At 54.2% G+C, this 27,394-nt stretch overlaps 1 protein-coding gene across 5 annotated transcripts; it reads left to right on the forward strand.

Moving 5' to 3' along the window:
- Positions 1-129: 129 nt before the first annotated feature.
- On the forward strand, positions 130-26,884 carry LINGO3 (leucine rich repeat and Ig domain containing 3). Of its 5 annotated transcripts, none has more exons than XM_089535350.1 (2): positions 130-325; positions 22,740-26,884. In XM_089535350.1, exon 2 carries the CDS (start codon positions 22,774-22,776, stop codon positions 24,598-24,600), a length of 1,827 nt encoding a protein of 608 aa, XP_089391476.1. In that variant the 5' UTR covers positions 130-325; positions 22,740-22,773; the 3' UTR covers positions 24,601-26,884. The 5 variants fall into 5 exon arrangements, with proteins under 5 accessions (XP_089391476.1, XP_089391477.1, XP_089391479.1 ...); XM_089535351.1 differs by lacking the exon at positions 130-325 and adding an exon at positions 1,954-2,027; XM_089535353.1 differs by lacking the exon at positions 130-325 and adding an exon at positions 9,513-9,534.
- Positions 26,885-27,394: the final 510 nt, after the last annotated feature.

The following is a 27,394-nucleotide window of genomic DNA, read 5'->3' on the forward strand; positions in this document are numbered from 1 at the left end:
CCTCCATTCCCCTCGAGAACGATAGAGAAGCGGCGGCACAGACCAGCTTCCGCTTTCAAACCGGAAGCTCTGGTTGTGCGCGTGCGCTTTAGCCTCTTTTTTTCCTCTCTCACGTGGGCCTTTCCCGCCAAAGGGCGCGCGTGCCGGACGAGGCGGACCAGAGCGAGGACTGCGAGCGGAAGCGGGGCTGTGGCTGTTGTTGTCGCTATGCCCGCCCGCCGCCTCCTCTTCCCTCGCCGCCAGGGACCGCGGCCGAACGGGGGAAAGGCGTCGGCAGACGGAGGGGAAGAGGAGGCCTCCCGGAAGAAGAACCGCCCGGAGGCAGGTAAGGAGGAGGAGCAGGAGCAGGGCCGCCCTTCCTTGCTCTGAGGCTCCCTTCCTTCCGACCCTGGGATGGCGATTCATTGTGTTCATTGCCTTTCTGTGCCGCCTGAAGCATCACTAATACGCCCCCCCCCCCCAATATAAAAGCCTTACAGCCTTTTCACACCTGGAAGTAATGTGTCTGTTTTGAACCCCAAAACCCTGGGATGCTTCATCAGTCGCAGCCCTGGTTCCCCTCCTCTGAGCCAGCGGCCAAAGGCTGAGCCCCAAAAGGAGCCCAGAGGCCCTTGAATGGCTGGGGAAGTGGCCCTGAAGGCCCCAGGCAAGGCGTGGGTCAGCTTTTCTGGGTCGGAACTGGCCAAAGGGACCACATTAAGTTCGCTGGTAATATAGGCCTGTTATCGACAGCCAAAATAAAGCTGCTTCGAGTCACAGTGGAGGTATGGTGTTTCAATGATGCATGAGTCCTAAGAGTCCAGAGGCTACACCAAAGCCACGCTCCAGTCCTTAGGGCTGGAGTGTGGCTTTGGTGCGAGTTCTGGATTCTTAAGACGCATGCATCATTGAAACACCATACCTCCACTGTGACTCGAAGCAGCTTTATTTTGGCTGTCTGTAACAGGCCATAGTCGCCATAGTGTTTGCCCTGCCTCGACGTCCCTTTTGAGGCGTGCGCCCTCCTCCTGCGCCCCTTTGGCCTGCCTTCCCTCACAGGGCTTTTTTCTTACCTGTGGGTCATATAAAACCCCTTTTCCGGTGCCTGCGCCTGCCCTTGACTTGCACATAAGGATGCCTTATAGCCAAGTATATGCAGGTGAGAAAATGGCTTTTGCAAAATCTTGGGGCGCCTTGAAGGACACAGAGGGTTTTTTGGGTCGTGGCAGCCCACTTCTTGGTATTGCTTCTCTGTGGCGACCCAGTGAAATTTGTGGGGTTGCCCAAGCTGGCAGGCGGCTTGAAGGCACAAACAGCCACACGGAGCCAGGCCGTCTTTGCTGGGGCAGCGTCCCTCATCCTCAGAGGCAGAAAGAGGGCCCAACGCAAAGGCTGGCTGGACCCTGGCTGTTTTTCCATCTGATGGCTGCGCTGTCAATGGACAGGGAGATGCCGCCTCTTGGTTTCTGGCCTGAACAGGGAAACTGACCAAATGAGGCTTGCATGGAATTCCTTCTCCTGGTATATTGTTTCCGAATAGCTTTTACTGGTGGCTGCTGAAACAGACTTAAGAGGTGCTCTGAAATGGTCCTAAGAAAATTGGGGGCTGAGGAGGAAAGCTTCCTGCCCTTGGGAGGGCAGAATGCCTGCTTTGTGGGGGGATGCTCCATCCTGCCCTGCAGGCCTCAGGCAGCACAGGTTCTTGGGCGCTGCCTGCTGGGGAGGATGGGTGTTGCAGTCCAGCATACCTGGACTGCGCTGAGGGGGCTTTACTGGCGTGTAAGGGCTGCAGCTGTGGAAGTGACAGAGCTTACTCTGGAGTAGCCAAAGGGCCCTGGGAGGCCTCGGGCTGCAGGAGGAAGCTGTGGCCACGAGAGGGCTGCCCTTTCTCTTCCTCCTCCTCCTCCTCCTCTCTCTGCACCCTGGCGCTGCAACCCATCAGAGAGGAGGAGCCGTCCTTCCCTTTCCCTTCGTTGCCCCTCGGAGCTGGTCTGGCGGAGATGAGGCAGAGGAGGGGATGGGCGGCGGAGAGGAGCCCAGACCTCCAGGTGAGCCCTTGGAGGGCAGTGGGTGATGGGCGGTCGGGGGGATCTTGCCTGAGGCAGGGGGTGGAGGGTCCTTCTGGGGGTCTTCAGTCTCCTGCCAGAGCAGATTTTGCTCCAAGGGGCTCTTGGCTCAATGGGGGGGGGCAGGGCAGCACCCCTTCCCCAGAGTCATCCCTGCCCTGCCCCATGTCGCTTCTTCCTTCTCTTGCTCAGTACAGTGCCACCTCTGCTTTGGAGAGACCACCACTACTCCTCTTTCCCTCTCTGGAGGGGATCACCTGCCATTAGGATTTGATCTCCACATGCTGACTTGGGAGGAAGGCATACTGTGTCTCCCTGGGATTACTCTGCAGTCAGTGGGGCTCTGAAAAGCAGCCCAAGGGGCAGGTGCAATAACTGGAGGAGATCCCTAGAATCATAGAATCATAGAGTTGGAAGAGACTGCAAGGGCCATCCATCCAACCCCCTGCCATGCAGGAACTCTCAGTCAAAGCAATCCCCAACAGGTGGTCATCCAGCCTCTGCTTAAAGACCTTCAAGGAAGGAGACTCCACTACACTCTGAGGGTGTTCCTTAACTGGGGACCATGGCTGGGGAGCTGGCCCTGGGAGTGCTGGCTTGGGACCCCCTTCCACTCACCCACGGGATGCTCAGTCCTAGGGCAAGTCACCCTCTGCTATAGCCTGGTCTACCTCAGAGGGTTGTTGCAAGGCCAAAGAATGGTGGGCAAAGCACATGTCTATGCTGGGAAGCACCAGGCTGGGCACAGGAGGAGGCTTCTCTGCTAACCTGGCAGCCCTTGACAAACTGCCTCCTTCAGGCAGACCCCAAGGAACCTGGTGTGGCAATGAGGGCCATTAAAGAAAATGCCACCCACTTCCTTTAGGTTTGCTTCTGGTTTGGCCACTTGTTCCCTCTTTCCAGCTTTTTCTGGCAGCTCCTCCTTTGGCAATGAGGAATTTGGTGGTTTGCCCCAGGGCCAGGATCCAGAGCTGTGACTGGGCAGAAGCAGGAGGTGCTTTGAGGAACCACAGATCCCAGGAGCCAAGAAGTCCCTCCACCGCTGCCAGCCTCAGCTTCCTGGGTCCAGCAGGAGCTCTGCCTCCCGGTCTCTCAAATGTTTCTCTCTCAGGCAGCTTCAAAGGAAGGGAGGAAACGGTGGATGTGGGTTTGGGGGCTCCAGATGCTGCTGCTGAGGTCACTGCTCCTTTGCATCCCGGGTCCAAGCCCCCCACCCACCGTTCCCCAAAGGGGAGAGAGAGGAGAAGCTTCCCTTATGACCCATTCCAGTCCAAACTGAGAATCTCCTGCTGTGTCGGGTGTGTGTGTGTTGTCCAAGGGTCTCAGAGAGGGGCTCCTCTTCTTTGTCCAGGGAAGAGGTCTCCTGTTTTCTGCCCCCAGCCCTGCATCCTCCGCACACACACCCCCCTGAGTGGCCTGTAGGGCCTTTTTCTCTCTGCTGTCTTGGCACCACATGGTCATTTTTGAGGGAAGTTCAGCACCCTCCAAAGCCCCTGTGTGCAGCTTTATCTTCCCCTCGATTTGGGGATGCATTTCTGCTGCTGAGCTGCCCCTCAAGTTGTCTGCAGAGTACACAGCAGGAGAGTCCTGTTGAGAAGGGCTTGGGTTGCATTTAATGGCTGGGGAGCCAAAGGAGGTGGCCAGTGGGGTTGCTGGGGGAAGGGATAGGGCCATTAAGGTGGCCGCTTCGGATCTGCTTTGTATCTCTCCAGACCTCTGCCCCCCCGGGTGCCTTGGAGTCATTCTGTCCCTCAGAAAAGAGCTCTTTTCCTGTGCACCTTGGGAGAGGGGCCTCGGTGTGGGGTGGCTGTGGGGGCTCTGAGGCCAGAGTAACCCTGCTACCCCTTGGCCAGATGGCTCCTCTCTTCTCTGTGGCTCTGCTTATGTGAGACTCTGTGAGTTATAGTTCCCAAAGGTCCCTTTTCCCCAAGGGAACTCTGGGCTCAGTCCTCCACTTCTCTTCCTGGTCCTCCTCCTTCTGCAGCTGCGTCTCTGGAAATCCTGGCCAGCTGGCCTTCCCTCCTTCCTCTCTGGATCTAGCCGAGCACTTTGTGAAAACCCCAAGCCACATGGGTCTTGCTGTCCTGTCCTTGCTTGGATGAGTGATATCTTGGAGGAAGGAAAGGAAACACACAGATAGCAGACATGAAGAGATGGATGGGCCACTGTGAACTAAAACGCTTGCACCCAGTCTTTGCACACACAGAGAGATCAAAATCCAGCTGGGGAGCTGAGAGAAAGAAGGGAGATGGAGGGGAGCCTCAGAGAGAGAGAGAGAGACGCCAAAACTGGCCAGGGATGGATGGCTCGCTTGAGAACATCAATTTGACTTCTGGGCATGATTGCCTGAGCTTTACAAGAGGCTATTTTTAAAGTGTTTATCTGCAGTTTAGCTTAGCCGACAAAACAAATACTTCACTCGGGCAATTTCCAGAAGTGTCACTGTGCTGGCAAGATAAACCCAAAATAAAGCCTACATGGTGCACGTTTTTTTGGGTGGCCACCATGGGCTGCCATTGCTGGGCCAAAGGACGGGGTACAGGGGTTGCGGGGAGATGTTGGGTGCAGGGGGTCTGCTTCATCTGTTGGAGTGCCCCAGTGAACTGGGGGCTAGAAAGAGGGGCCGTGAGAGCTGGGATTTTGGAGCACTCAGCCTAAACGGGGTGTTTAGGCCTACCTTGTTGGATTGTTGTGAGGGCAAGCTTCTGGCAGACAGTGTCTGAGGTGCATCTTGCCTGAAAAAACTCACCTGTTGTTTTAAAGAGGAAACAAAGGGGCTCGGGAAAAACTCCCTGCTGAGAAGGTGGTGCATGTAAAATAAATGGCATTTGGGGCTTCTTCTGCCAAAATTAGAAGCCAGGAAATTTCCAGGCATCCCTGGCCAGAGCCCAGCTGAGTTGCATTTTTTGGCGGGTCTCAACATCCCCTTTGGGGCCCTTTGCCCTCCTCCTCCTCCTGGACTCTGACCTCAATGTGTGGGGAGAAAGCTTGGCTGTAGATAAAGGGATGCCAGGCTGGGCCACCTGAGAGAGACAGAGACTGCAGGGGGGGTCCCTTCTGTCCCTGCTAAAATGGCTCCCCCCATTCAGCCCAGATGGGTGTTGAGTGGGTTGCAAGAACTCCCTCTGGGGCCTTTGGTTCTTCTCCCCCAGCTCTCTTGGTCTTTCCTGCATGGCAGGGGGTTGGACTGGATGGCCCTTGTGGTCTCTTCCAACTCTATGATTCTATGATTCTCCTGTGGCTTCCTCCCAGACGATTCTATGGGCCCTGTGGGGAGGTCTTTGAGCCTGGGCACAAGGGCACTGAAGGGCTTTACTCATGAATGCCTGGAGCTGACTCAGTTGATCCAGCGCCATTGATCTTCTCCGGTACAGCTGATTATCACCAAGGTCAGGCAAAGGGAGAGCGCAGCGACCAGAGTTTTGGACCCAAGGCCGCTTCTCCAAGGTGGGGTGTGTGTGAGCCATGTCCTGGTCTGTGGGCATCGCTGGCTTGGCACTGCCTCCCCTCCCCATGTTTCTGTCCAGTGAGGCTGCCCATGCTGCCACCCAGATACAGGTGGAGAGAATAAATGGGCACCCTTCCCTTGGGACTCTTAGGAGAGCCCTCACACTGTGTTGTTGCTTCCTCCCCTAATCACTCCACTGCATCCTGAGTCCATACATCCATTAAGAACTATGTCTCTTTCTGTTTCTTGAAAGTCCCAGACCCTCAGTAAGTATTGCTGTCAAGCTGGCTTTGATTTATGGCAGCTCTTTGAATGAGAATCTGGGGACCAGAAAGTCTCAAGGCGTCCACCACCGTCTCCTCCTCCTCCTCCTCTTCGGGCAGCAGAAGCCAGAATTGGGTCCTACCTTCCCAAGAGACAAAGCGGCCCAGGACTCCATGAGACTTTCTGGAGGCCCTTTGCCACAGGACCCATGGAGGAAGAAGAGTCTCCCCACTTTACAGGAGAGTCTGGGGTCTTCCTCACTGCTTTTTCTTCAGAGCTGCAGCTGAAAAGCAGAGGGAAATCTTGCTCTCTCTCTTGAGGAATCCTGGGCCAAGTTATGCAAATTGGCTTGATTAACCAATTAACATGCATGGAGTTAGTCAACCTGACATGTGCAATCAGTTGACTTCCCCAAATACCCCCTCCTTTGGAGGGCTCACCCACCCATGGCCCCTTCCTCTCCCTCCCTTTCCAAGGCTGGCTGACCCTTCAGGCAGGAAGATGGTGGAGCAGGCCTGGCACTGGGCAGAAGAGGAGGTCCCTGGGCAGAGAGAGGTGGGTGAAATGGCAGCCTTTGTTGCAAGGCTCCCAAGAGAGCCCCCTTGTAACCCAGAAGAAACAGAGGAGGATGTGGGGGGGGGGGGTGTTGGCTGCTGTGCTCCTTTCCTATGGGACCAGGAAGGGGGCCCTTGCACCTGGGTGCTTCCTTGCACTGGGAACAGAAGGGGGGAGGTCAGAATTTGTCACTGCTAAGTGCCCCCAGCCCCCACTGCAGCATTTGGACAGAGTGGCTTATTATGCTTTGCTCCTTCCTCCTCTTCTTCTCTCTGTGTTCCTTCCTTATTGATCCTGCTTTGGTGCTCCGGGTGCATCTTGGCATATTTCTGTTAATTGCATTTCAACTGTGAATCTGTTGGCGTAGTTTTTTTTATGGTGAGCCATCTGGGGGAACCTTTGGAGAGCTGAATTATGAGCTATAAATATATGTGTTCTGTAAACAAATAGATGGAAACGCAGCAGCGGCAGTGGCACGTGTCGAGGGGAAGCCCAGGGCCAAACGGCCTGGCATGGAGGAGAGAAACTTGTCTCAGACTATGCAGTTAACCTATTTCAAACATAAAAGCATCACCCATTTTGCTATTGATATAATTATTAATCTAAGCAACACCCTGTGTTTCCTATTCGTCACACCCGTATAACCACTTTTATATTTTCCCCAAAATGTCACAACCCAGTTCTATATACCATACTGCCTAATGGGAATAATGCATCACATCATAAATCTATGCCTATGTATAGCATTCTGCAATCAGGCCTGCATATGTCAGCCAACCTACCAACAGTTCTGTACACAGCATCAAACTATCAGGTTTGGATCAAATGCCTATCAGCACATATATCATGTCACATACATCTCAGTTAACACACCTGAGGTCATCCCTCCATTCCTTCATTCTTGTCATCCTACAGCATGCTTATGTACAGCAAACCTCCAAGTCATACCTTCCAGTTGAAATCAGGCATATATAATGTCATATGTGGCAGTTGAATCAAAGGCATGATACAAAACAGGATTTCCCAGTACAATATCATGGCCAGATTAGCCTAGTTCTGGCACCACCAAATTATGTTAGCTGATTTGAGTTTCATTATTGGAAGAAAGGTGAGATATAAGTGAATAACATCTTTTGGAATAACTTTCTCATGGGACTGCCCAACCCCCATGACCTTTGCCTCCCAGAATAACTCACCATAGTCAATGGTATCACATATGTCCCTTCCATGCTCTCCTTTTTCTGCCTTTTCTTTCTTTCCACAAAAACAAGGATGGTGTGGGAATGCAGGGCCTTTGAGGTGGTGGCACCAGGAGGCCTCTGTTTACTAGGAGTTTTTGCAGCTCCTGAGGAGGCTGGGACACGCTGTCCATATGGGCAGAGTGGGGGTCCCTCAGACATCTTGGGAAGAGAGGGCAAATGGAGGGACACAGAGGGAGAGATGGCTGGTGTGAAACTTCTGCCCATGGGACCATCCCAGTAGCTCTTTTTTGTCTCCTGATGGCTTTCTGAGCCATTGGCAGCAGGTCCCTCCTTGGGGCACTGATGGTCCAGTGGTACAGGATTGGTGCCCTCATGGTTCATGGTGTCTCGCCAGAGACCAACTGACAGATGCGTCTTTTTCTGCTTCTGCAGAGGCAAAGTCCCGCTGGTGGAGTGATGAAAGGCTTCTGCTGGAGTGCCTTGACTCCTGTCAAGTCCCATCATCCCCACCAGGATGGCAAAGGAACCGCTGAAGCAACAGCTGCTGGCAGGCTTTTAGCGACACAGTTCTCCCCTCCCCAGTTGATGGTAACAGAAGCCGAAAAGCAACGTTGCCTGGCCTCTGGGGTTGGCTGTCCTGTCTTGTTCGTTCAGAGAGGAGGGTGGTAGTGGTGGTGGTGCCAACTTCTCAGAGGGCAAGAGTAGCTGATCTGTCCGCCAGGCGGACAGAGTCAGGAAAGCAGGAAGCTTGGAGTGTCTTCTTGCCTCCCCTTGGCTGGATTAGACCTCTCTCACTGGGAAGAGGCTGAAATGGCGTCCAGGTTTTGGAAGGATGAAGGTCTTTTATTCTGTGCTGCTGCAGGGCGGGTCCTACGTATCTGGAAATCCCCTCCCCCCATCTCCCAGAAGGGCCATGCTGGAGACCCTTTTTGAAAGGGGAAGCCCTGGGCCAGAAAAGCTGGGAGTGTCTGGGTTCTTCAGCCTGGAAATGCTTCTCTTAGTCCCAGAAGTGACAGGAGACCAGCTAGCAGTGGAGAGTAGGAGGCACATTGCACATGCTCAGAGGTTTTTCCTTTGCCGTAGGAAGCTTCAGAGCCTCAGATTTAATGGGTGCCGAGACCAAATGGGGCTCAGTGACCATGCTGAAGTGTGGCCAACACTTGGCTGTCAGTGGCAACTGGCCATGATTGCTGTGTGCTAGTTCATTCCTGGGCCAGAGGTATTCATTCTGTCCCCAAATGTCACTTTTGGCTCAGCTGGCACCTGGGGCAAAGGAGGGTCTGCCATTGCCCATCTTGTGTCCCATGCTTGGGGGCTTTTGGTGGCTGTACCTCTGGGTCCAAAAGCAAGGCCTACTTAGGGCTGACCCAGCATTGGATGGGCTCTTCTCCTGTTCTTGGAAGAAAAGACCAACGTTTCAGGGCCCTTGTGTGGGGTCAGTTGCTTGGTGCTCTCCTGAGTGGGGCTGTTTAACCGCCTTCCAACCACACCAAGCGAGCCGAGAACGTTGCTCCACCTGTGCCACAGCCCACCTGCACTGCTGTCTTTTGGGGGGCACACTCCCAGTGCTGGTGGCATGGCCTTTGGGGTCTGGGATGCAAAAAGGACAGTCTTCCAAAAGCCTTTCTGGGTTACCCAGAGAACCAGGGGGATCAAAACGGATGGGTTGTCACTTGCGCCCTTGATTGGGGGCCCAGGAGGCAGGGAGCTTATGTCAAATGGGGGTTATATGTGGGAGAGCCCGGGGGACTGTTTCTTCTCCCCCCCCCCCCCCGCTGGTCCTGTTTTTCTCTGCAGCCTCCACTTGCTCTTCCTCCCTCCTGGCAGCCTCCCTCCGTGCTCCTTCAAAGCCTAATTTCATGGCCTCTGTACTTTTGCCATGGGTTTTGCATGGACTTATGCAAATGCCCCCTTCTTCTTCTTCTTCTTCTTCTTCTTCTCCTCCATCTGCTGCCTCCCTGTTTCTGGCTGGATGTTGGTAGACATGCAGCCGGACCCAAAGCTTGGATGACAAAGGCAGGTTGGTTTTTATTGAGAGTGATCATCTGAGAAGGAAGAGGTGGTTGCCATACAGAGATATAGATATGCGCGGGGTGAGGTGGTGGTGGTGATCTGGAATCCTCCAGCTGGCGTCCATCTTCCTGGAGGGCACTGGGGTACAGAGAATTGAAGCATGGATTCTGTGAGTTTGATGGCAGAGTAGGGAGGTTTTGATGCCAGGGCCACTCTGGAGGGAAGGCATGGCCAATGCACTCCTGCTTGGGCCAAGGCTGGTCAGCTCTCTTGGGCTCTGAAAAGACCAGGGAGGGGTGCACTGCTGTTCAAGGGTAGGGGGGGCTTTGGACATCCCTGTGGGGCCAGCTGCTTTCATCCTCTACCTGGGCCAGGAGCCTTGCCTGGCACAGATGTGGGGCTGAGGGCCATCAGAGTGGTCCATGTGGTGCCAGGTGTTCCCTGGGTGGCTTTGCTTTCTGCCTTTATTCACCCAGAGCAGGAGGCGTGGGTGGGAGCACCTGGGGGCCTTATCCCTTAATTCCAATTAATGGGCCCTCTTGCCACCTGGGCAGGCGTGCGAGCGAGCGGCTAAGCCCATTCACTTCCTGGAGTGCAACCTGAACCGCTGGCCTGGCAGCCCATTCACATTTTGCAGGACTGCGGAGCAAGATGAATTGCCAACCAGGACTCTGTTCTCCTCTGCCCCCTGCAGCCCACGGGTTCCTTTGAAGACTTGGCTCTTTCCCTTTGAGTGAGTTTTATAAAGCCTGACACAGCCCCAGGCGGCAGCTGATAGGCATCCCAGATGACTGCCCAAGGGGAGCTGAGTCCTCCAGCAGAGGAAGATGGTCAGGTGGTCAGGTGGATGGATCTCCCTGGATTTTAAGGGAAGCCCTGGAGAGAAAGTCTTGCCTGCTCTTCTCCTTTGAGCCTTTCCTTCCGGCGTCTCCGTTTGGGAGCTTGGGTCCTGCAGAGAAAGCCGTTGGGCGCATTGCCAGGGTGCTCCACAAACAGACCCAGGCAGCCTCCAGGTTTGGCCTTTTTGATTGAAAAGGGGGAATAGGGAGAGGGTCGTGGAAGACTTCTCCTTTGTTTCTTGGGGACACCGTCTTAGCCTCTTGCACACCATTGTTATCTGCTTTGGGGCTCCTGAGACTTTGTGGGTGTATGTCTGTGTACCTTCAAGTCTCATGTTGACATACAGTGACCCTATGGACTTCATAGGGTTTTCATAGCCAAGGAATCCTTGGGGTGGTTTTGTCAGTCTTTTCCTCCGGAATGCAGCACTTTCATTCTCTAGGTTGTCAATGGGGACCGTAGGGGCCAGTCCGACCGTAGGGGCCAGTGCTCATCTCCGTTGCTAAGCTGAAGAACCAGTGTTGCCAGAGACTACTCTGGCCACGTGGCCACCATGGTGGCACAGAACGCTTTTTACCTTCCCATCAGAGTGGTACCTATTTATCTACTTGAATTTGCATGCTTTTGCACTGCTAGGTTGGCAGAAGCTGGGACTAGTGATGGGAACTCACTCCACCATGTGGCACCTGGCCCCCGAACTGCTGACCTGCCGATCTTGCAATCAACAGAGTCAGCATCTTAAAATATAAATGTTGCATTTCTAAATAGGAGCCTCACAGGCTGAGATTGTGTTGATCAGAAGAAACTTTCCCCAAATCCAACCACTCCCCTTTCCCTCTGGAGTGTGCCTCAGATTGGGCTGCCTGAGCCCTGAAAAGCTGCATGAGGAGAGGGTCCCTCTGAGAGTGCCTTCTTGTCATCACATCTAGGGTGTGTGTGTGCATGCGTGTGCACGAAGGGTAGGGAACAGGCTTAGCCTTGCTGGCAGGAGGTCCTGGGTTCAAGCCCTGCCATCGCCTCCTGAAGCAGTGTACAGCCCTCTCGTTGCTGTTTGAACTGCAACTCTGGCTGAGCATGTATCATGGCTTGCTTACTTGAAGGTACTTAAGACACAGTGGCTGCAGCTGGGAGGGATGTCGGACGTTGGTGTGGTCTCCAAAGGGTCCCTCCTCATCCTTCGTTTGCTAAGTCTGAGAATTTGCACCTGGGCCGCCCTGTGGAGGCTGGAAATGAGGTTATTAGCAGCCCCCGGAGGAGTGCTGGAGCGGCTGTACCAAGGCTTTGCCCGGCTGCAATCCAGAGCAAATGGCCCCCAGGGTGCTCTCCTCATTAGCTGCACGGAGAATATGAAGATCTATTTCAGAAGGAAAGAAGGAAGGAAAGGATGCCGGAGGGGAGGCCCACTTAATTTTCCCGTTTGGCTTGACCCTCCCCCCCAGTAATATGCCCTCGGTCACAGCGTCAAAGGCACAAAGGATGTGGGTAGTGCTTAGCAACCGAGAAATAGAAATAGAAAGCAGTGGGTTCAAATCCTGAGAAGCACTTTGTCAGCAAAGGTCTCATCTGTTCAGACCTTTTATAAAAACATCCCCTGTGTAACAATACCAGGTCCCTGAGCCACTCAGTTCCCAGGCCAAGCAAGGCCCAAGAATGGAGCCAGATGAAGGTGCCAGGCAAGGACAGTTTCCCAGGCATGCCAAGATGGAGGCCCCCTTTTCTGCCTCTACAGCCGCCGCTGACTGCATCCAGCCTCCTGTGAGAAGCTGCAACTACCACAATTGTTTGCTACAGGCCTGCTTCATTAGTTAGCTAATGTTACTGCGCTATATATGCCTTAACTATCTTTTTAAAAAACGAATACAAAAGAAAAATAACAACACATAAATTTCCTATATAAAAAAATAAAACCTTGTACATCCTGTAAACAAAACAAAACAAAAAACCATACCATTCCAAAACAAATCTAATAGCAAAGTGTACCATTAGGGTTTGTTTCCCCCTTCCCAAAACAGTCATTATAATCCCCTGCATCAAAACCATTTATTATATACCTTTTGCTCTTACTATACTGTATAAACAAACTTTATTTGATCTATAAAATATCAAACCACTAAATATCCCCAATGTGACTGTAAAATGAAATACATAGATATAGGCTGGGGGACACCTGGCTTAAGGAGACTACATGTGAAAGGGATCTAGGAGTCCAAGTAGACCACAAGTTGAACATGAGTCAACAAGTGATGAGACAGCTAAAAAGGCCAATGCGATTCTAGGCTGCATCAATAGAGGTATAGTGTCTAGATCAAGGGAAGTAATAGTGCCACTGTTTTCTGCTTTGGTTAGGCCTCACCTGGAATAATCCTGTGTCTAGTTCTGGGCACCACAATTCAAAAAGGATGTTGAGAAACGAGTGTGTCCAAAGGAGGGAGACAAAAATGGTGAAAAGTCTGGAAACCGTGCCTCACGAGGAAAGACTTAGGAAGAGAACAGGACACAATGTGGCAATGGATGCAAGCTTCAGGAAAAGAAATTCCACCTCAGCATTAGGAGGAACTTCCTGACAGTCAGGGCTGTTCAACAGTGGAACACACTCCCTCAATGGAGAATGATGGAGTCTCCTTCCCTGGAGGTCTTTAAACAGAGGCTGGATGGCCATCTGTCAGGGATGCTTTGATTGAGAGTTCCTGCATGGCAGAATGGGGTTGGACTGGATCGCCCTTGTCTCTTCTAACTCTACAATTCTGTGATTCTATAAAAAATGAAACAAACATTCCCCAATCTTTCTTCTCCTATATCAAGGCTTTCCGCGTGATCAAAATCGCCAGTTTCCCTAAAACATCTGAGACGTGCTCCAAGCGAAGGTGAGACCGAATGACCCTTCCAAACCAATTTTTCTGCAAATTCCAGACCTTGATGCCCCTGATCCTGGCTTGGAGTATGGACCAGAGTGGTCCAGTGGACTGAGTGCTGGACCAGGACTCTGGGGATCAGGGTTCAAATCCCCACTTGGCCAGGGTTTCTGTGGAGAAGTCATTCTCTCTCATCATCAAAGGAAGGCTCTGGCAACAAACCTCTTCTGCATAAACGTCTTTGCCAAGAAAGGCCCAGGAGAGGGGTACTGAGAGTTGACCTGAAGGCATTCAGCAACAACAAGTTGTGCTTGGCTTGGGCAAGTGGAAAGATGCTCATGTGCGGTGACAATCGCACAGACTCACCCTGTGGCCCAGTGTGACCAGTCACTTTTCTAGGGGCTTCTGTCTCCCAGAGAACAATCTGAGAGAGAGAGAGAGACATGTTGATCCAAGATCCAGGCTGGTTTAGCTGCTCCTTAGGCCTGTCTTCAGGATGGGAGTCCTTGCAGGAAAAGGTGCCAACCTCACAGAGGCCCACACTTGCAGAGCAAGCCCTTTTGCCCGATGTGACGTGGTCACCACTGCCGGAGCCTGTCCAGAGTATTTAGCCTCTACATTTTGATGTTCCTAATGCGGTGGTCAGTTCAGGCTGGACGCGGCTGTGCTGAAAGGCAAGAGGAGACTTCTTGGTGCGAAGAGGCCATGTCCTCGCTGCTTCAGGGTGTGAAACACTAATGCAGGACGCATTCCACCCTCTGATCTCCCTCACAGGCGGAAACCTCTCTCTTGTCGCTCTGCAGTCATGGCGGGGGGGGGGGAGGTGAGAGGCCTGGGAGCTTTTTGCTTTACTTCTTTTATTTATTTAAAAATACTTTTAAATCTGCAAAAAGTGAGATATCAGGAATGGCTTAGATGGAGGAGGAGGAAGAGTTAAAGTTGTGTTTGTTTGATTGTTTGTTTTATCCTGGAGATGAGATAATAATTTTACCTCCTGCAAATGCCCGCGTGGATGGGTTGCGGTGCCAGGTGGGCCACCTCCCCAAAATGCCTCCTCCGACCATCTGGCCTCTCGCTTTTTCCCTCAGCAAATCTTGCCTCCTCCTCCTCCTCCTCTGAGGAATTGGCTGCCGGAGCCATTTCCCAGTTTCTCCCCACCAACGGAGCACAATGGGCGCCCGCTCTGCCTCCTGCCACCCGGGCATCTGCTTCTGCCTTGCGCTGCCTGCATAATGCATGAGGAGCTGCCACTCGACTCTGGTTTCAACCAGGGCTGTGGCTGGCATGGTGTGCACGTGCACATGAAGATCGTTAGCTAGGATGTGCTCTGCCCCGGGCCTGTGGGCACATGCCCTGGCTGCCCCCCATGCTTGGCAGTCCACTTGAGCCATTGACTCTGGGGGGCCCAGAGAGAGTCAGGTGCTAGGTGGATCCCACTCTCCTTTGCCACAGACTGCCTTGGCATCTTTTGCCAGGTTGTGCCACCACTGAGCCTCCCACCCTTGCAGGGCAGGAGGGGCTGAGCCCATTTCTGACCCTCCTGAAACAGCCAAGCTGCTTTGTCCCTCTTTGCTCACCCACAATTCTTCTCAGCCCCCTCCCCCCACCAAGAGTTTGGCCTTGTTTGCTGCAGCAGCTGAGATGTTTGTGCTGATGAAGACCCCAGTTAGCACTTTAGGGGTGTGTCCATGACCTGGGTTCAGCCCCTCAAGGCCTGTCTGTCTGGCGGCTCCCAAAGCAGTAACTCCCCGGTGCCTCTTTGGCCTGAGCCACTTCTTCAAAAACAGCTTTGCTGAAATCCAGTCGCTGGACAACTCACACCTGAGTTCTGCATTGGGAGCCATGCAGGAAGTGACAACCCAGCACAGAATTTGCAAGGGGGCTATGAGACCCCCTCCACACACCACTGTCCGCTCCTTACTTTTGTTAGAAAACCCAGTGCATTTTCTTTTCTAAGAAACAGCACCTGGTTTGCATTTCTGCCCTCACTTTTTGGTCTTTTGTTACGGGGCCAGTTTTGGAGAATAGGCTCTGAATGGGTTGGGGGGGGGAGAGGTGTCAGCCTTTGTGCGGAACGAACTGGCGTGAAATGGGTCTCCCCAGCCCACCCTCTGGAGCCCCAGTGGCGGGCCATTCTCCTCCTCCAAGGACCCCTCCTGCCCCCTTCCCCCCACCTGCACCTTCTCCCACTTGTCCTCTTTATCGCTTTCTCCCACCCACCACTTTCCTCCTCCTTCTGCTGCTGGCGGCGGCTGCCAATTTTAATCTGCCACAGCCAGTGAGGATGCCAAGCTGACAGCAGCCGTGTCTCTGGCGGGCTGCGTGGTGTTGGAAGGGAGACGAAGAAGAGGAGGAGAAGGAACAACGGGGCGCCCTCTGCAACCTGTGTAGGCAGACCTGGGACCTTCTAGGGGGAGAGGCACCCCACGACTCCCTGGGGAGAGAAGGCGAGACCCCCGTTCTGCCTGCACTGCCCAGCACTGAGGAGGAAGGAGGTACCTCCCAGGAAGCCGAAGGCGGCAGGAGAGACAGCCGGCAACCTGGAGGAGTGTGGCAGTGCCAGGCGGGCTCCTGCTGCTCCGAGGCAGTGAAAAAAAGAGGCGGTGAAGGGCCCTTTGGTAGCCCGGGGGAAGTGCCCCACAGGCTCCCTGCCCCACCAGCCCCTTGCCCAGGAAGGCAGCAAGCACGGCGGCCTGGCTGTAAGTCCCATGGGGGGGCACAAGGAAAGAGGAACGTGACAGCGACCATGCCCGTGGTGGGTGCCGACCTTATACCATCCCATGAGAGGGATGACAAGGAAGAGGTAAGCCAAGGGAAGTTGGAGGGCTGGCCGGAGACAGGGAGCCTCAGTTGTGGGTCTGTCACATGAGTGGCCCCAGGTGCCCACAGTACCCTTGGCACAAGCACCCTTGCCCTCGGCATCATTGCCTCCTGGACAGGGAGCCAGAACAGAGGGGCTGGGATTGGGGGAACACTCCATCCAGCTTGAGGATTGGGGACCCAAATGCCCCGTGAGAACATTCTGGGTTGGGTTGGCTGTCCTTCCCGCCTTCCTCTTCCTTGGCAGCGGGCCGCCTCACCACTCTGCCCCTTGGCTCTCTTTGCCATCGAAGTCCCTTCTCCTGTCAGCCCTAGGCAGGTGGATCTTGGCTCATTGTGGCTCTTGTTCCTCCCCAGCATCTGTCCTGGGAAGGTGGCTTCCAGTATGGCCTTGGCCCATAGTGTCCGGGCACAAGAGTGTCTGGATGGGACTGTTGGCTGCTCTGAGCACCTTTGGTGGTCTTTGAGTGGCTGTGGAGCCCCTATGGGTGGGCACAGAGGGCCTCTGAGTGGAGAGGGAAGAGGCTCATTCTTGTCCCAACAGCCACTGCTGCCCTCCCTGGCTGGGAGTCCAGAGAGCTCCTCCAGGGTCTCCTCTGATGCTGCCTTTGCCAGATCAGGGCCCTTGCCTGGTCACCTTTGTCCACCAGCAGAGAGACCAGGAGACCTTTTCCAGCCTAGCTGGAGCCTGGTTTTCTTCCACTGGTTGAACCCAGGGCTGTCTGTGTACAGACCTGGCATTTGCCAAACAGCCCTGCTCTTGCCTGGCTTTGGGCCTGCAGTCTGGAACTCCAGTCCTCTCTGCACTTTGCCAGGATTGAACCAGGCAGTTTCTGCCAGAGGGAGATGCAAAGTTTGAGGCACCCCAATATGGTGCCAGGCGGGCCTTCTGGGAAAGCAGTGCCAGCGGCCCCAGCTCCTGCCCCCTTCCTCCTTCCCATTGGGGATCTCAGGCCATAACCCACAGATTGGGGCCCTGTAGCTGTTCCTCCTCCTCCTCCTCCTCTCCTGCTGGCAAAGTGGAGAGCAGCAGTGCCAGGGTCAGGTCTTTTTCAGAAAATGCAAGGGGTGGCTGTGGGGAAATGGGGGACTGGACCTCTTTGCTCCCAAGTCCATGACAAGGGGGTCTCCTTGGCATGTGCCAACTAAAATCTGCCAGCCTTTAAGTCTCTCTCTCTCTCTCTCTCTCTCTCTCTCACACACACACACACACACTCTCCCCTTCTCCTCTTGTGACCCTGGGCTGTGATGACGTTCCTTGGCCTGAGGGACAGCCATGCCTGTGGCCTTCATCTTCCCGCTCTATTTTAGCATTTCATCAATTGGGGCTTTGCAAGGCATCCCGGCTGGCTCCCAATTGCCCCCATTTAAGCTGCCTGGAAACATGAGCTCCTGTTCCTGTTGTGCAGAGAGAGGAATGCTGTGCCTGAAAGAAAGGCAGCGGCAGCAGCGTGTGTGTTTGTGTGTACGCAGGTACCCCTTACATTTTCCATTAAAATGTGACCCAGGGAGGTATCTACGGTGCAGATGCCTGGAGGAGGAGGTAACGGTAGGGGATTTGGGCCTGAGTGGGATGCAGCCCAGATGGCCCTAAAAGAGCTGGGGCTGTTAATGGGGGAAGGGGCTGTATGGCAGGTTGGGGGGACCGGCACCCCTCCCTGCAGGTTAGCCCCCTCCTGGCCCTGTTTGAGCCCTGGGTTGCCCTCCTCCAAGGAGGGGTCCTCAAGGAACCCCCCACCCACCCATCTTCGGAGCCTGCTCTCTTTCTCAAGGCGTTCCAGTTCTGTGTGTGAACGTGAGGCCCAAAGCCGCCCACTGATGCTCTGAGCAAAGGATGGCCGCGCGACAAATGTACAGAATAAGCTAAATACAGTTTTAGATGTGTCCCGGGGGTGCCATCAGAGAGAGAAACCAGGAGGGAGGAATTTCAAAGGCAGCTTGCTAAGGAGATGTAGAACAGAGTGCTATCTTCAGGAGCAACAGGCCTGTAAGATGGAGATAGGGAAGGCATTGTGGGTCAGAGGTGGGCAAGGTGCCTCCTGCCTCCCCCGGATGCCCTCAGAGCCACTGAGACCCCAGTCCTGAGGGACCCACCAAGGAAATGGCCTTTTCCCACCCTAAGAGTGGAAGACATGAGTGACCTCTCCTGGGAGCCTCAGGTGGCAAGTCACCTTTTAAATAGGTTGCATACATCCCCACACTGGTTACCATTACAAGCTGCTTTTCCAAAGGCTAGGCTCCCAGACAGGTTTAAGGTTTTCCTCATTTGGGGGCATTTTTGGCTGTCCTTGTGGCCCCTGGAGGGGCTGAGGATGGGGGGCTTGGGCAATGACTCACCCCTGTTTGCAGGCAGAGGAGGCATCCAAGGCCTAGGCAGTGGATTTCTGCACCAGCAAGAGCCATTGCCTGGCAGGTGCGAGGAAGAGAGGAGCCCTGGCCCAGCGGCAGCCATGGACTTCATGGGCATCAGGCAAGAGTCCACTTAGCTAGCCTTTGGAGTGTCTTTGCAAGCAGAAGAAGGACCTCACCGAGAACTGTGGCTGGGAGCTTTTGCCCAGAGCATGAAACGCTACATGGGAAGTGGTTGTGTCCAGACTGCAAGGCTTCATATGTCAGAAGGGACCAGAAAGGAGTTGAAGTAGGATGAGATTTTTACAGGTGGTCAAGGGAACTGGACCTCCCCTATGTGGGGTCTCCCCAGTCAGACTGGTGGGCAGGCTGCAAAATGGCTGTAGAACAAGCCTCACTGAGGAAGGGTCAGCCTAGATGCCTTCAGGCGCCCTTTTGGCTGTCAGGTTGGGTAGTTGGCTAAATCTGGCAAAGGGCATGGCAGACACCCTCCCCAAACCTCCAGGACCTGGTGGATCTTGGCAGGTGAGCAATGAGCAGAGCGGGCTGCTGGGAGGAGTCCTGTGAAAAGGTTGGGGGGCTCCTGAAACAACGCACCTGTGGCCCTCACATTTGGAGACTTCAGCCTGGGTATGGGTCTCAGCATGGAGACGGTACTGTTTTATGCTGCTCTCTAACTTACTTAGGAATATTTTGTGGGTTGTAAATCAACTGCAGGGAGTATGTTGATTTGCACAACCCTGAGAAACCCCCCAATACATCAACACCTGAAAATTAGCAGCATAAAAGAGCCTAATCTAAGCCACATATTTGTGTGTGCGTGCTAGCTTTAGCTTTGGTATGTTAATGAGTTTATACTGCTTAATTCATTATCTTAAAAATGGTGAGCTTTCAATTGTGTTTTAATCGTCTCGCTCTGTTCTTAGCTAATTTTGTTTTGTTGTTTGTGAGCTGCCTTGGGTCCCACTAGGGGAAAGGAGTCATAAGAATGTGGGGACTAAATAAATAATAGACCCAAAATGTCCTGAGCAGGTGCCAGGGTTGGGAAAAAAGGAAGAGAGGCATGGGGCAGAGGGAGGGGGTCCCTTGGCAGAAGCCCCCTTCCTCCTGCCCCAGAAAACCCTTCTCTCACCAGACTGCCATGGTCTGGGGGCATTTTGGTCCCAACCCCTGAGGATTTCCGGAGTGCACCTGCACTGACAATTGCCTGCTTTGCCACAGCAGGGATCAGTCAATCGATGGTTGCCAGATACAGTCTCTGATTGCATGGCAGGATGGAAGGAAAGATGGAGAACAGGCGTAGGAGAGAGGCTCCCACCCGCGCAGCCAGAAGGCCCCCACAAAAGCACATTCTGTGGGAAGCCAAGCAGTGTATTGACCCCGCAGGGAGGATCGCCATCCGCAGATCAGATGCTTGGAAGGCGGCTTCAGGAGGAAAGAGTGGAGGAGGAGACAAACTGTGTGTGTGTGTGTGTGTGTAGGCTTATACATGTTCAGATGTATATGTGGGGAGGTTCAATGGGGAGGGGAGGCCAGTGGGTTTCCATTTAGACATGGCTGTGCTCTTGCCCCCAGGAACAGTGTTTGTAGGGAGTTGAGCAGGGAGTTGTGGTTCTTTCTCACTAGTTGGGCAAAACAGACAAAGGATTCTGGTGAAGGTGTTGTGTTTTCACACATACACATATAACATCCTCTAGATGTGAAGGGTTGCTACAAGTTCCATCATCCTCAGACAGATTGGCCAGAGATGTGCAGTTGGTGTCCTTTGGGTGTGCAGTTGGTGTCCTTTGGGTGTTTTGGATTGAAGTTCCCACAACCCCCAGCCAGTGTGCCCAGATCCTGGGTATTGTAGTTCACAATGTGAGGACGGGTTTGTGGGGGTGGCTGATGCTGTTTTGCCAGTGGTGTTCTCATTTCCCTTCTCCCTGCCTGCCTGCGTGCCACCACCACTGAAGGCACATGCGTGGCACATGGTCCGCATACAGAAGCTGCTGGGTGGAAACTGAGCTGGGAGTGCCTCTTCTTGCCTCGCTGCCCTCTGTCCTGGCACCCCTTTCCTTTGTGGATCTTTCACAGAGCATTTGGAGTAGCCCCCCCCCCCCATGCTGACCTTCGGCTGAGACGCTCTGTGCCTCAACAGTCTGGCTTGTTTCTCCAAAGAGTGGTTAACCCATTTTGGAGTCTCTAGAGGTGGAAAAGAGGGCACCTTTCCTGGGGCTATCTAGCAAGTCTCCAGCTGGGTTGAGAGTCCCCCCCAGCCTTCCCAGTTCCTGTGCCTGAGGCCATGGGGGACCGAGAGCCATCTTGGTCACTTTCAGTTGTGCCTTTTTGACCCCTTGGATTGGCACAGCTGCCCTTTCAGGTGCTCTATTTGAATTGAACTCACCCAACTTGCCAGGCTGCAAGCAGTGCCCACCTCCAAAATACCTGCGCCCAGGCGCTTCCTGCCTGCCTGCCTTCTTTCCTTCTTTCATTTCTCCAGAATGCAAATCACAGGGGATTATTATATAATAATAGAGGGGGAAGAGGAAGGGGAGCAAAAAGAGAGAAAATTAAGCGGATGCCATTCAGATCCTGCCCTCCGAGTCCAAGGTATTTTTAGCTGCCCAAAGAGGGCCCTTTGCATTATTGTTGTTATAATTTCTCAAGGGCAGCTGAGCAGCTGAGATGCTTAATCCATAATCTACAAAGAATAGATTCTGCAGCTGTAGGGTCCCCCCGCCCCCCAAAAAACTATGAAACCTGCCAAGGATATTTTGTTATCTTTGCAATGGGAAAATCCTCTTTGCTGCCTGTGAAGCCAGAGGGGGCTGGCAGGGGGGAGCATCAGCATTAACCTGCACCCTCCAGTGCCAGATTGCAATAGAGAGCCCCTCTCCTCCACCTATGGTTTTCTACAAGAATGAAAGCCAGCCTGGACCCTGACTTGCAGTGGGATAGCAGGGGGTAGGGGTGTTGAGCTTGGCCATTTCTCCAGGCCATTTGCAATATGGACTCTTGGGTTCTGGTCCCTGCCTTTGGCACTTAGTCGGTGTTTGCTCTTTCAGTTTACATGGTGCCTCAGAATGTAGTGCAGCTTCTGCCCAAGGCCTTGGCATGGCCTCCATTCTGTGAGTGAGGAGCAGAGGGAGGGAGGGAGGGAGGGAGGGAGGGAGGGAGGGAGGGAGGAAGGAAGGAAGGAAGGAAGGAAGGAAGGAAGGAAGGAAGGAAGGAAGGAAGGGGAAGAGAGAGGGAGGCAAAGGCAGCAGCAGAGGGTTGGCTTCGCTTGGGACTGATGAAGCAACAACAAAGACACCCAGAATATGCAGGCAGGGGTCTCCCCCAAGAGTACCACATCTGCTGCAATGATGTAAGTGCAGGGTGCCCAGCTCTTGGGTTGTGGTCCAGATGTGCATTTCTTCTCTCTCCTGGAGCTGTTAAGCTGTCATGTGCCAACGAGGAGAATGTTTTTAGCTGTCTTATTTTGGAGAAGGGAGGAGAGGAGGGTAAAGTGCCTGCTGGACATCCCCTTGCTAGGGCCGAGTCTCTTTGACCCTTCTTGTGTTAAAGAATTTAGGACACAGGTGTCACTCTGGTTTTGTGTCTGAATTTTGGGCACCCAACAGGTTTTGTGTAGCCAGGGCTCTCAAGAGAGACGAGGCAAACGGGATTCTGTTGAATGGCTGACTGCCCTCCAAAAATGCATCCAAAGGGATCTTCTGGCACCTTTGCGACTGAAAGAGAGAGGTTGGTAGCATCAGCTTTCATAGACTCAATCTATTTCATCAGATGTAGTCATAGTAGACTTCTTTCTTCCTCTCAGGCTCAAATTTGCTCCAAGATCCCTTTGCATACTGATTGAAACTCAGGAGATTATCAGAGTGTGGGGGAGCCTAAAGTAAAAGGCATACTCCTGGCATAATTGCTTATTTGTGCTAAAGATTTTCAGACACACTGTGTTCATCCAGCCCTTATCCTGTAAAGATCCAGGAATGCTTCTTCAACCAAATCGTTCCTAGGACTTCTTCATGAATGGTTTTTTGCTGGAGCATTCCTGGATCTTCACAGGATAAGTCCTGGATGAGCATGATGCCATCTGAAAATCTTCAGTGCAATAGCATGATTAGGCCAGGAACATGCTTTTTACTCCCAGCTTTCCCCCCCATCTGATAATCTCCTAACACAGCTATGTCTTTGAATTTGTAGGGAGTAGAATTCAAAAACATGGCTGTGTTAGTCTGAATCAACACAGACACAATCCTCTGCCATATCCACTGAACTCTAAATGTCATTTGGAGCATCTTTAAAGGTTTTGGGGGCAGGTCCTAGTGTTTGGGATTCAGGTCATTTCCCCTCTTCTTCTCTTTTCCAGGTGTGTGGGAAGATGGTCGTGCACCCATAGGACCATGTACCACATCATGACATGTTGCTGCTGCCGTCTTCTTCTTCTGGTCATCCACTGCACCCTCCTGAGCATAGCCCCCCTCTCAGCCTGCCCTGCCCGCTGTGAGTGCGTCCCGCAACTCAGGTCCGTCATCTGCCACCGCAAACGCCTGACTGCCATCCCCGAGGGGATCCCCACCGAGACCAGGATCCTGGAGCTGAACAAGAACCGCATCCGCTGCCTGAACTCGGGGGACCTCTCCCCATTCCCGCTGCTGGAGGAACTGGACTTCAGCGAAAACGTCATTGCCAACGTGGAGCCGGGAGCCTTCAGCAACCTCCCAAATCTGCAGACCTTGCGGCTGCGGGGCAACCAGCTCAAGCTCATCCCACCAGGGGTCTTCAGCCGGCTCTCCAACCTCACAGTCCTGGACTTAAGCGAGAACAAGATTGTCGTCCTCCTGGACTACATGTTCCAGGACCTGAGGAGCCTCAAGACGTTGGAGGTGGGCGACAATGACCTGGTCTACATCTCCCGCAAGGCTTTCTCCGGCCTGGTCAGCCTGCAGCAGCTGACGCTGGAGAGGTGCAACCTGACAAGCATCACCGCTGAGTCACTCTCCCGCCTCCAGGGCCTGGAGGCCCTCCGGCTCCGACACCTTGGCATCGCATCAGTGGACGACCACAACTTCAAGAAGCTCCGCAACCTCTTGCTGTTGGAGATTGACAACTGGCCTTTCCTGGAGGAGATATCGCCCGACGGCTTCCAGGGGCTGAACCTCACCTCCCTCTCCGTCACCTACACCAACATCACGGTGGTGCCAACAGCTGCCCTGAGGCACCTGGCGCACCTCATGTACCTGAACCTGTCTTACAACCCCATCAGCACCGTGCCCCGGGGGGCCTTCAAGGATCTTCCCCGGCTCCGGGAGCTCCACATGGCGGGGGCCCTGCTGGCCTTGGTTGAGCCCCAGGCCCTCTATGGGCTGAGGCAGATCCGCCTCCTCAATCTTTCTGGCAACTTCTTGGCTACTCTGGAGGAAGGCGCTTTCCACTCCGTCAACAGCCTGGAAACGCTCCGGCTTGATCGGAACCCCTTAATCTGTGACTGCCGCCTGCTGTGGATTCTCCAGCGCCGGAAGACACTCAACTTTGATGGACAGCTGCCGACATGCTCTTCGCCACCCGAGATCCAAGGTGACGCCTTGCGTGACTTCCCAGACTCCATCCTCTTTGAGTACTTCACCTGCCAAAAGCCCAAAATCCGGGACCGCCGGCTCCAGCAGGTCACGGCGTATGAGGGGCAGTCCGTGTCCTTCCTGTGCCGGGCAGATGGAGAACCTGCACCTGCCATCAGTTGGGTCTCTCCTCAGCACCGAATGATCTCCTCCAAGAGCAATGGGCGTGTGGCTGTACTGCCCAGTGGGACGCTGGAGATCCGCTATGCCCAGGTGCAGGACAGCGGGACTTACATTTGCATTGCCAGCAATGCCGGTGGCAACGACACATACTTTGCCACCCTAATGGTCAAGGGGCACCTGGCCGAGGGTGCCCTGTATGCCAACCGGACCTTGTACCTCAGTGAGTTCAACGACACCTCCCACAATGAGACGCAGGTCGTCCTGAAGTTTACGCTAGATCTCAAAACCATCCTGGTCTCCACAGCCATGGGCTGCATCATGTTCCTGGGGGTGGTCCTCTTCTGCTTCCTCCTCCTCTTTGTCTGGAGCCGGGGCCGGGGGCAGCATAAGAACAATTTCTCCGTGGAGTACTCCTTCCGCAAGGTGGACGGCCCCGCCACTGCAGCTGGACAGGGGGGCGCCAGGAAGTTCAACATGAAGATGATCTGAACATCTGGCTGACCCAGCAGAGGGGTCTGCCCCAAAGTGGGGTGTGAGGCAGGGAGCCCTCTTTGGAAGGGCTCCGATGGGGGCCACTTGGCCACAGTTCTGTTCCACCAGAAGGGCTCAAGAGACAATCCGTAGACCAGGAGGGAGGCCCTTCCCCACTGCTGTGAACCAGGTGGGGCTGACTGCCCCACAGGGCATTTACCTGGCACCAGGGTTCGCTCGCCATCACTGCCAAAGCTGCCCCTGGGCCCAGGGTACTCATAGCCAGAGAGGGCAAGGTCCCCGTGAGGCTCCTGTGGGCAAGACCTGATGTGCCTGTGGGTGCAGCGGGGCATCTCCCTGCTAACCCGCAAGTGGCACCATGTTGCCCCCACTTGCCTGGGGGGTTGCCTGCCCTATTGCAAACTGTGGCCCTCTGTGGGCTCCACTATGACTGTGCTTCCACCTCTCCCACGGTGTCGCCTTGTCCGGATGAGGCCCCCACGCACATGACTTGTGGTTTGATGTCCTCTCACTGTAGCCAATTTCTAAGTTTTGGGGATCGGTTTGGCCTTTCTCAAGCGTTACTTTTTGGGCTTTGAAGGCTCTCTCATTCTCTCTCTCTGTTTTTAAGTGACCACTGTTTTTGAAAACCTGGGTCTACTTGTGGCTTCCATTGTTACATGATTTTATACACATGCATGACAAACGTCTTCTTGTTGTGGCTGAGACCTCTGCTACTGTGGGGCAGGGGTTGGTGGTTGTCCCGTTGCCCACCAGACCAGGCCTAGCAGCCCAGAGACTTTGGGGAGAGATGCCTTTCAGAACCCAATAAGGGTGTGTGTGTGTGTGTGTCCCTGTCCCTGTGAGTGACACCAGTGTGTGTCGTCCCTGCCCTGCAGAGACCCTCCACTGCCCAGGAATTAACCTGGCTGTTCCCTCCTGCATGGGAGTCACCAAGAAGAAGAAAGGGCTGTTGCATGCAGACTGCAGGCCAGTGGGACAGACAGATGTCCATTCACTTGACTTTGGTGAGTTGTTTCTGAATGGCCAAAGCTAGAGGTAGATTCAGTGATGTAAAAGCTGGCTTAGTGTGGGGCGGGGGTCATACAGCCCACTGAATGCTGCTGCGCTGCTATCCCAGCTTCACACTCCCTTGGCTGTGCTCTCAGGCTCTGCTGGAAGATGTAGCGTGGCAGCATCTGGAGAGTCTCACCTGGTTTAGTGGGAAGAGGCACAGGTGTGGGGAGCCCTCCTGCCCACCCCTTTGGCCGCCTTGCCCTGCATGGAGGCATTGAGCAGAAGGGAAGGTGCACCAATCCCCTGCATGGGCATCAGTCTGAGCACGTGGCGGCAGCGGGGAAGGCGTGAGGTGGGAGCCTCCCCCTGCGCCGGGAGATTAGGCCAGCCGAGGAGAATCGTGTGATTATTTGTTGTACGTGAGGTTTCGGCTGACATATTTGCTGGCATCTGTTTTGGCTTCCAGCGGAAACGCCAACTGCCAGGCGGAGAGGAGGAGAATGTCCTGAAAATGGGGAAATTAATATGGAGAGAGAGAGAGGGGGGGGGTCAGCTGGGGAAGGAGAGGAAAAAGGATGGAGGAAGGGCAGACCTGGCTGGCCGCTGCATGGCATTGTGCTGCTGGAGAGGCATTGGAGACCCCCCCCAAGAGCCCCTGCTGGGTCTGTGCAAAGGAAAGAACGAGAGGGTGCCATGAGCGCACATTAATCCCCCCCATCCTCACGTGAACTGAGGGATCTGCCATGAAAGTGGGTGGGGAGCTTGGGAGGGTCTTCACAGTAGATGAAATTGGGGCCATGGGGGCCCCCTGTGCTCCATGGCCAGCAGCCCCCCTTTCAATGGTGTGTGTGTGAGAGAGAGCGAGAGGCTGCTCTGGGCTCCAGTCCAGACTGTAATGGTTCTGTCCAAGGCCAGGCCCTGTCAGTCCGGGACTTTAGGTGCAAAAGACCCCATCTCTGTGGGGAAGAGGTAATTGCCCATGTTTTTTGTGGGGGGAAGGGGCTTCCAGTCCTTCCTCTTGGGACAAATTAGCAAAAGGGCTGGCATTGCTGCTGCATGCGGCAAGAGGGGCGTTTTTGGCAGAAGGGGCCTGATGGCATTTGGGGGCCACAGCTGCAAAAGTCCCTTTTTTGGTCTCATTTATACAGGACCTGTTTTTATATGTACCGGTGCATGAACAGTTCAAAACCATCATATATATATATATATATATCGCTGTCTGTATACGTCCGTGTCTCCCGTGTGGTCTTTCTGGTCTGCCTTTCTCTGCCGGGTCCCTGCAAAGCCCAGAGCCCAGGAAGGGCCAGGGGCAAGGTGCCACTAGCCACGGGTTCCCCTTCTCCGCAGCTGAGCCCTGCTTGGCGCCACTGGCAGAGGCCTCCCAAGAAGGCAAGAGGAAGGACATGGAGATCCCCCCCCCCACCGGTCTGGGGGCATGTGGTTGGCAGGGGCCCTGGGCCTGGTCTCCTGGGGGTCGGACACAAGGGGCCCTTTGTCCCAAGAGCTGGCAGCCCACTGCCCCCGATGAAAGGCCAGTTGTCCTGGGAGGCAGGTGGGGCTTCCAACAGGTGGGCTGGGCGTTGGGGGCAGCCCTGGAGACCCAGCTGGCTCTTGCCAAAGCACCTCCCCTCAGAGCCAGGAGGGCCAGGCCAAGGGAGGCGGAGTGGACTTCAACGGTGGCCCCCTTCCTGGAGGGAGAAGCCTCGGGCTCCTGGGCTGGGCCTTTCCATTAATACCTACAAGGCACTGGGGACTACAGCATGTGCTTCTTTTGTATCCTGTCCATTTTAAACCC

The sequence above is a fragment of the Sceloporus occidentalis genome, unplaced genomic scaffold (assembly GCF_023333645.1).
Source record: "Sceloporus occidentalis isolate IW3139 unplaced genomic scaffold, rSceOcc1.0.p SCAF_8, whole genome shotgun sequence".
In the NCBI taxonomy this organism is placed as follows: Eukaryota; Metazoa; Chordata; class Lepidosauria; order Squamata; family Phrynosomatidae; genus Sceloporus; species Sceloporus occidentalis.

What these genes read in the sequence shown, in the direction of transcription:
- LINGO3 (XM_089535349.1), top strand. Translation starts at nt 16,000, where the DNA reads ATGAGAGGGATGACAAGGAAGAG. An exon ending in AGAGGGATGACAAGGAAGAG is followed by an intron (nt 16,023 to 22,739) that starts GTAAGCCAAGGG and finishes TCTCTTTTCCAG; the next exon opens with GTGTGTGGGAAGATGGTCGT.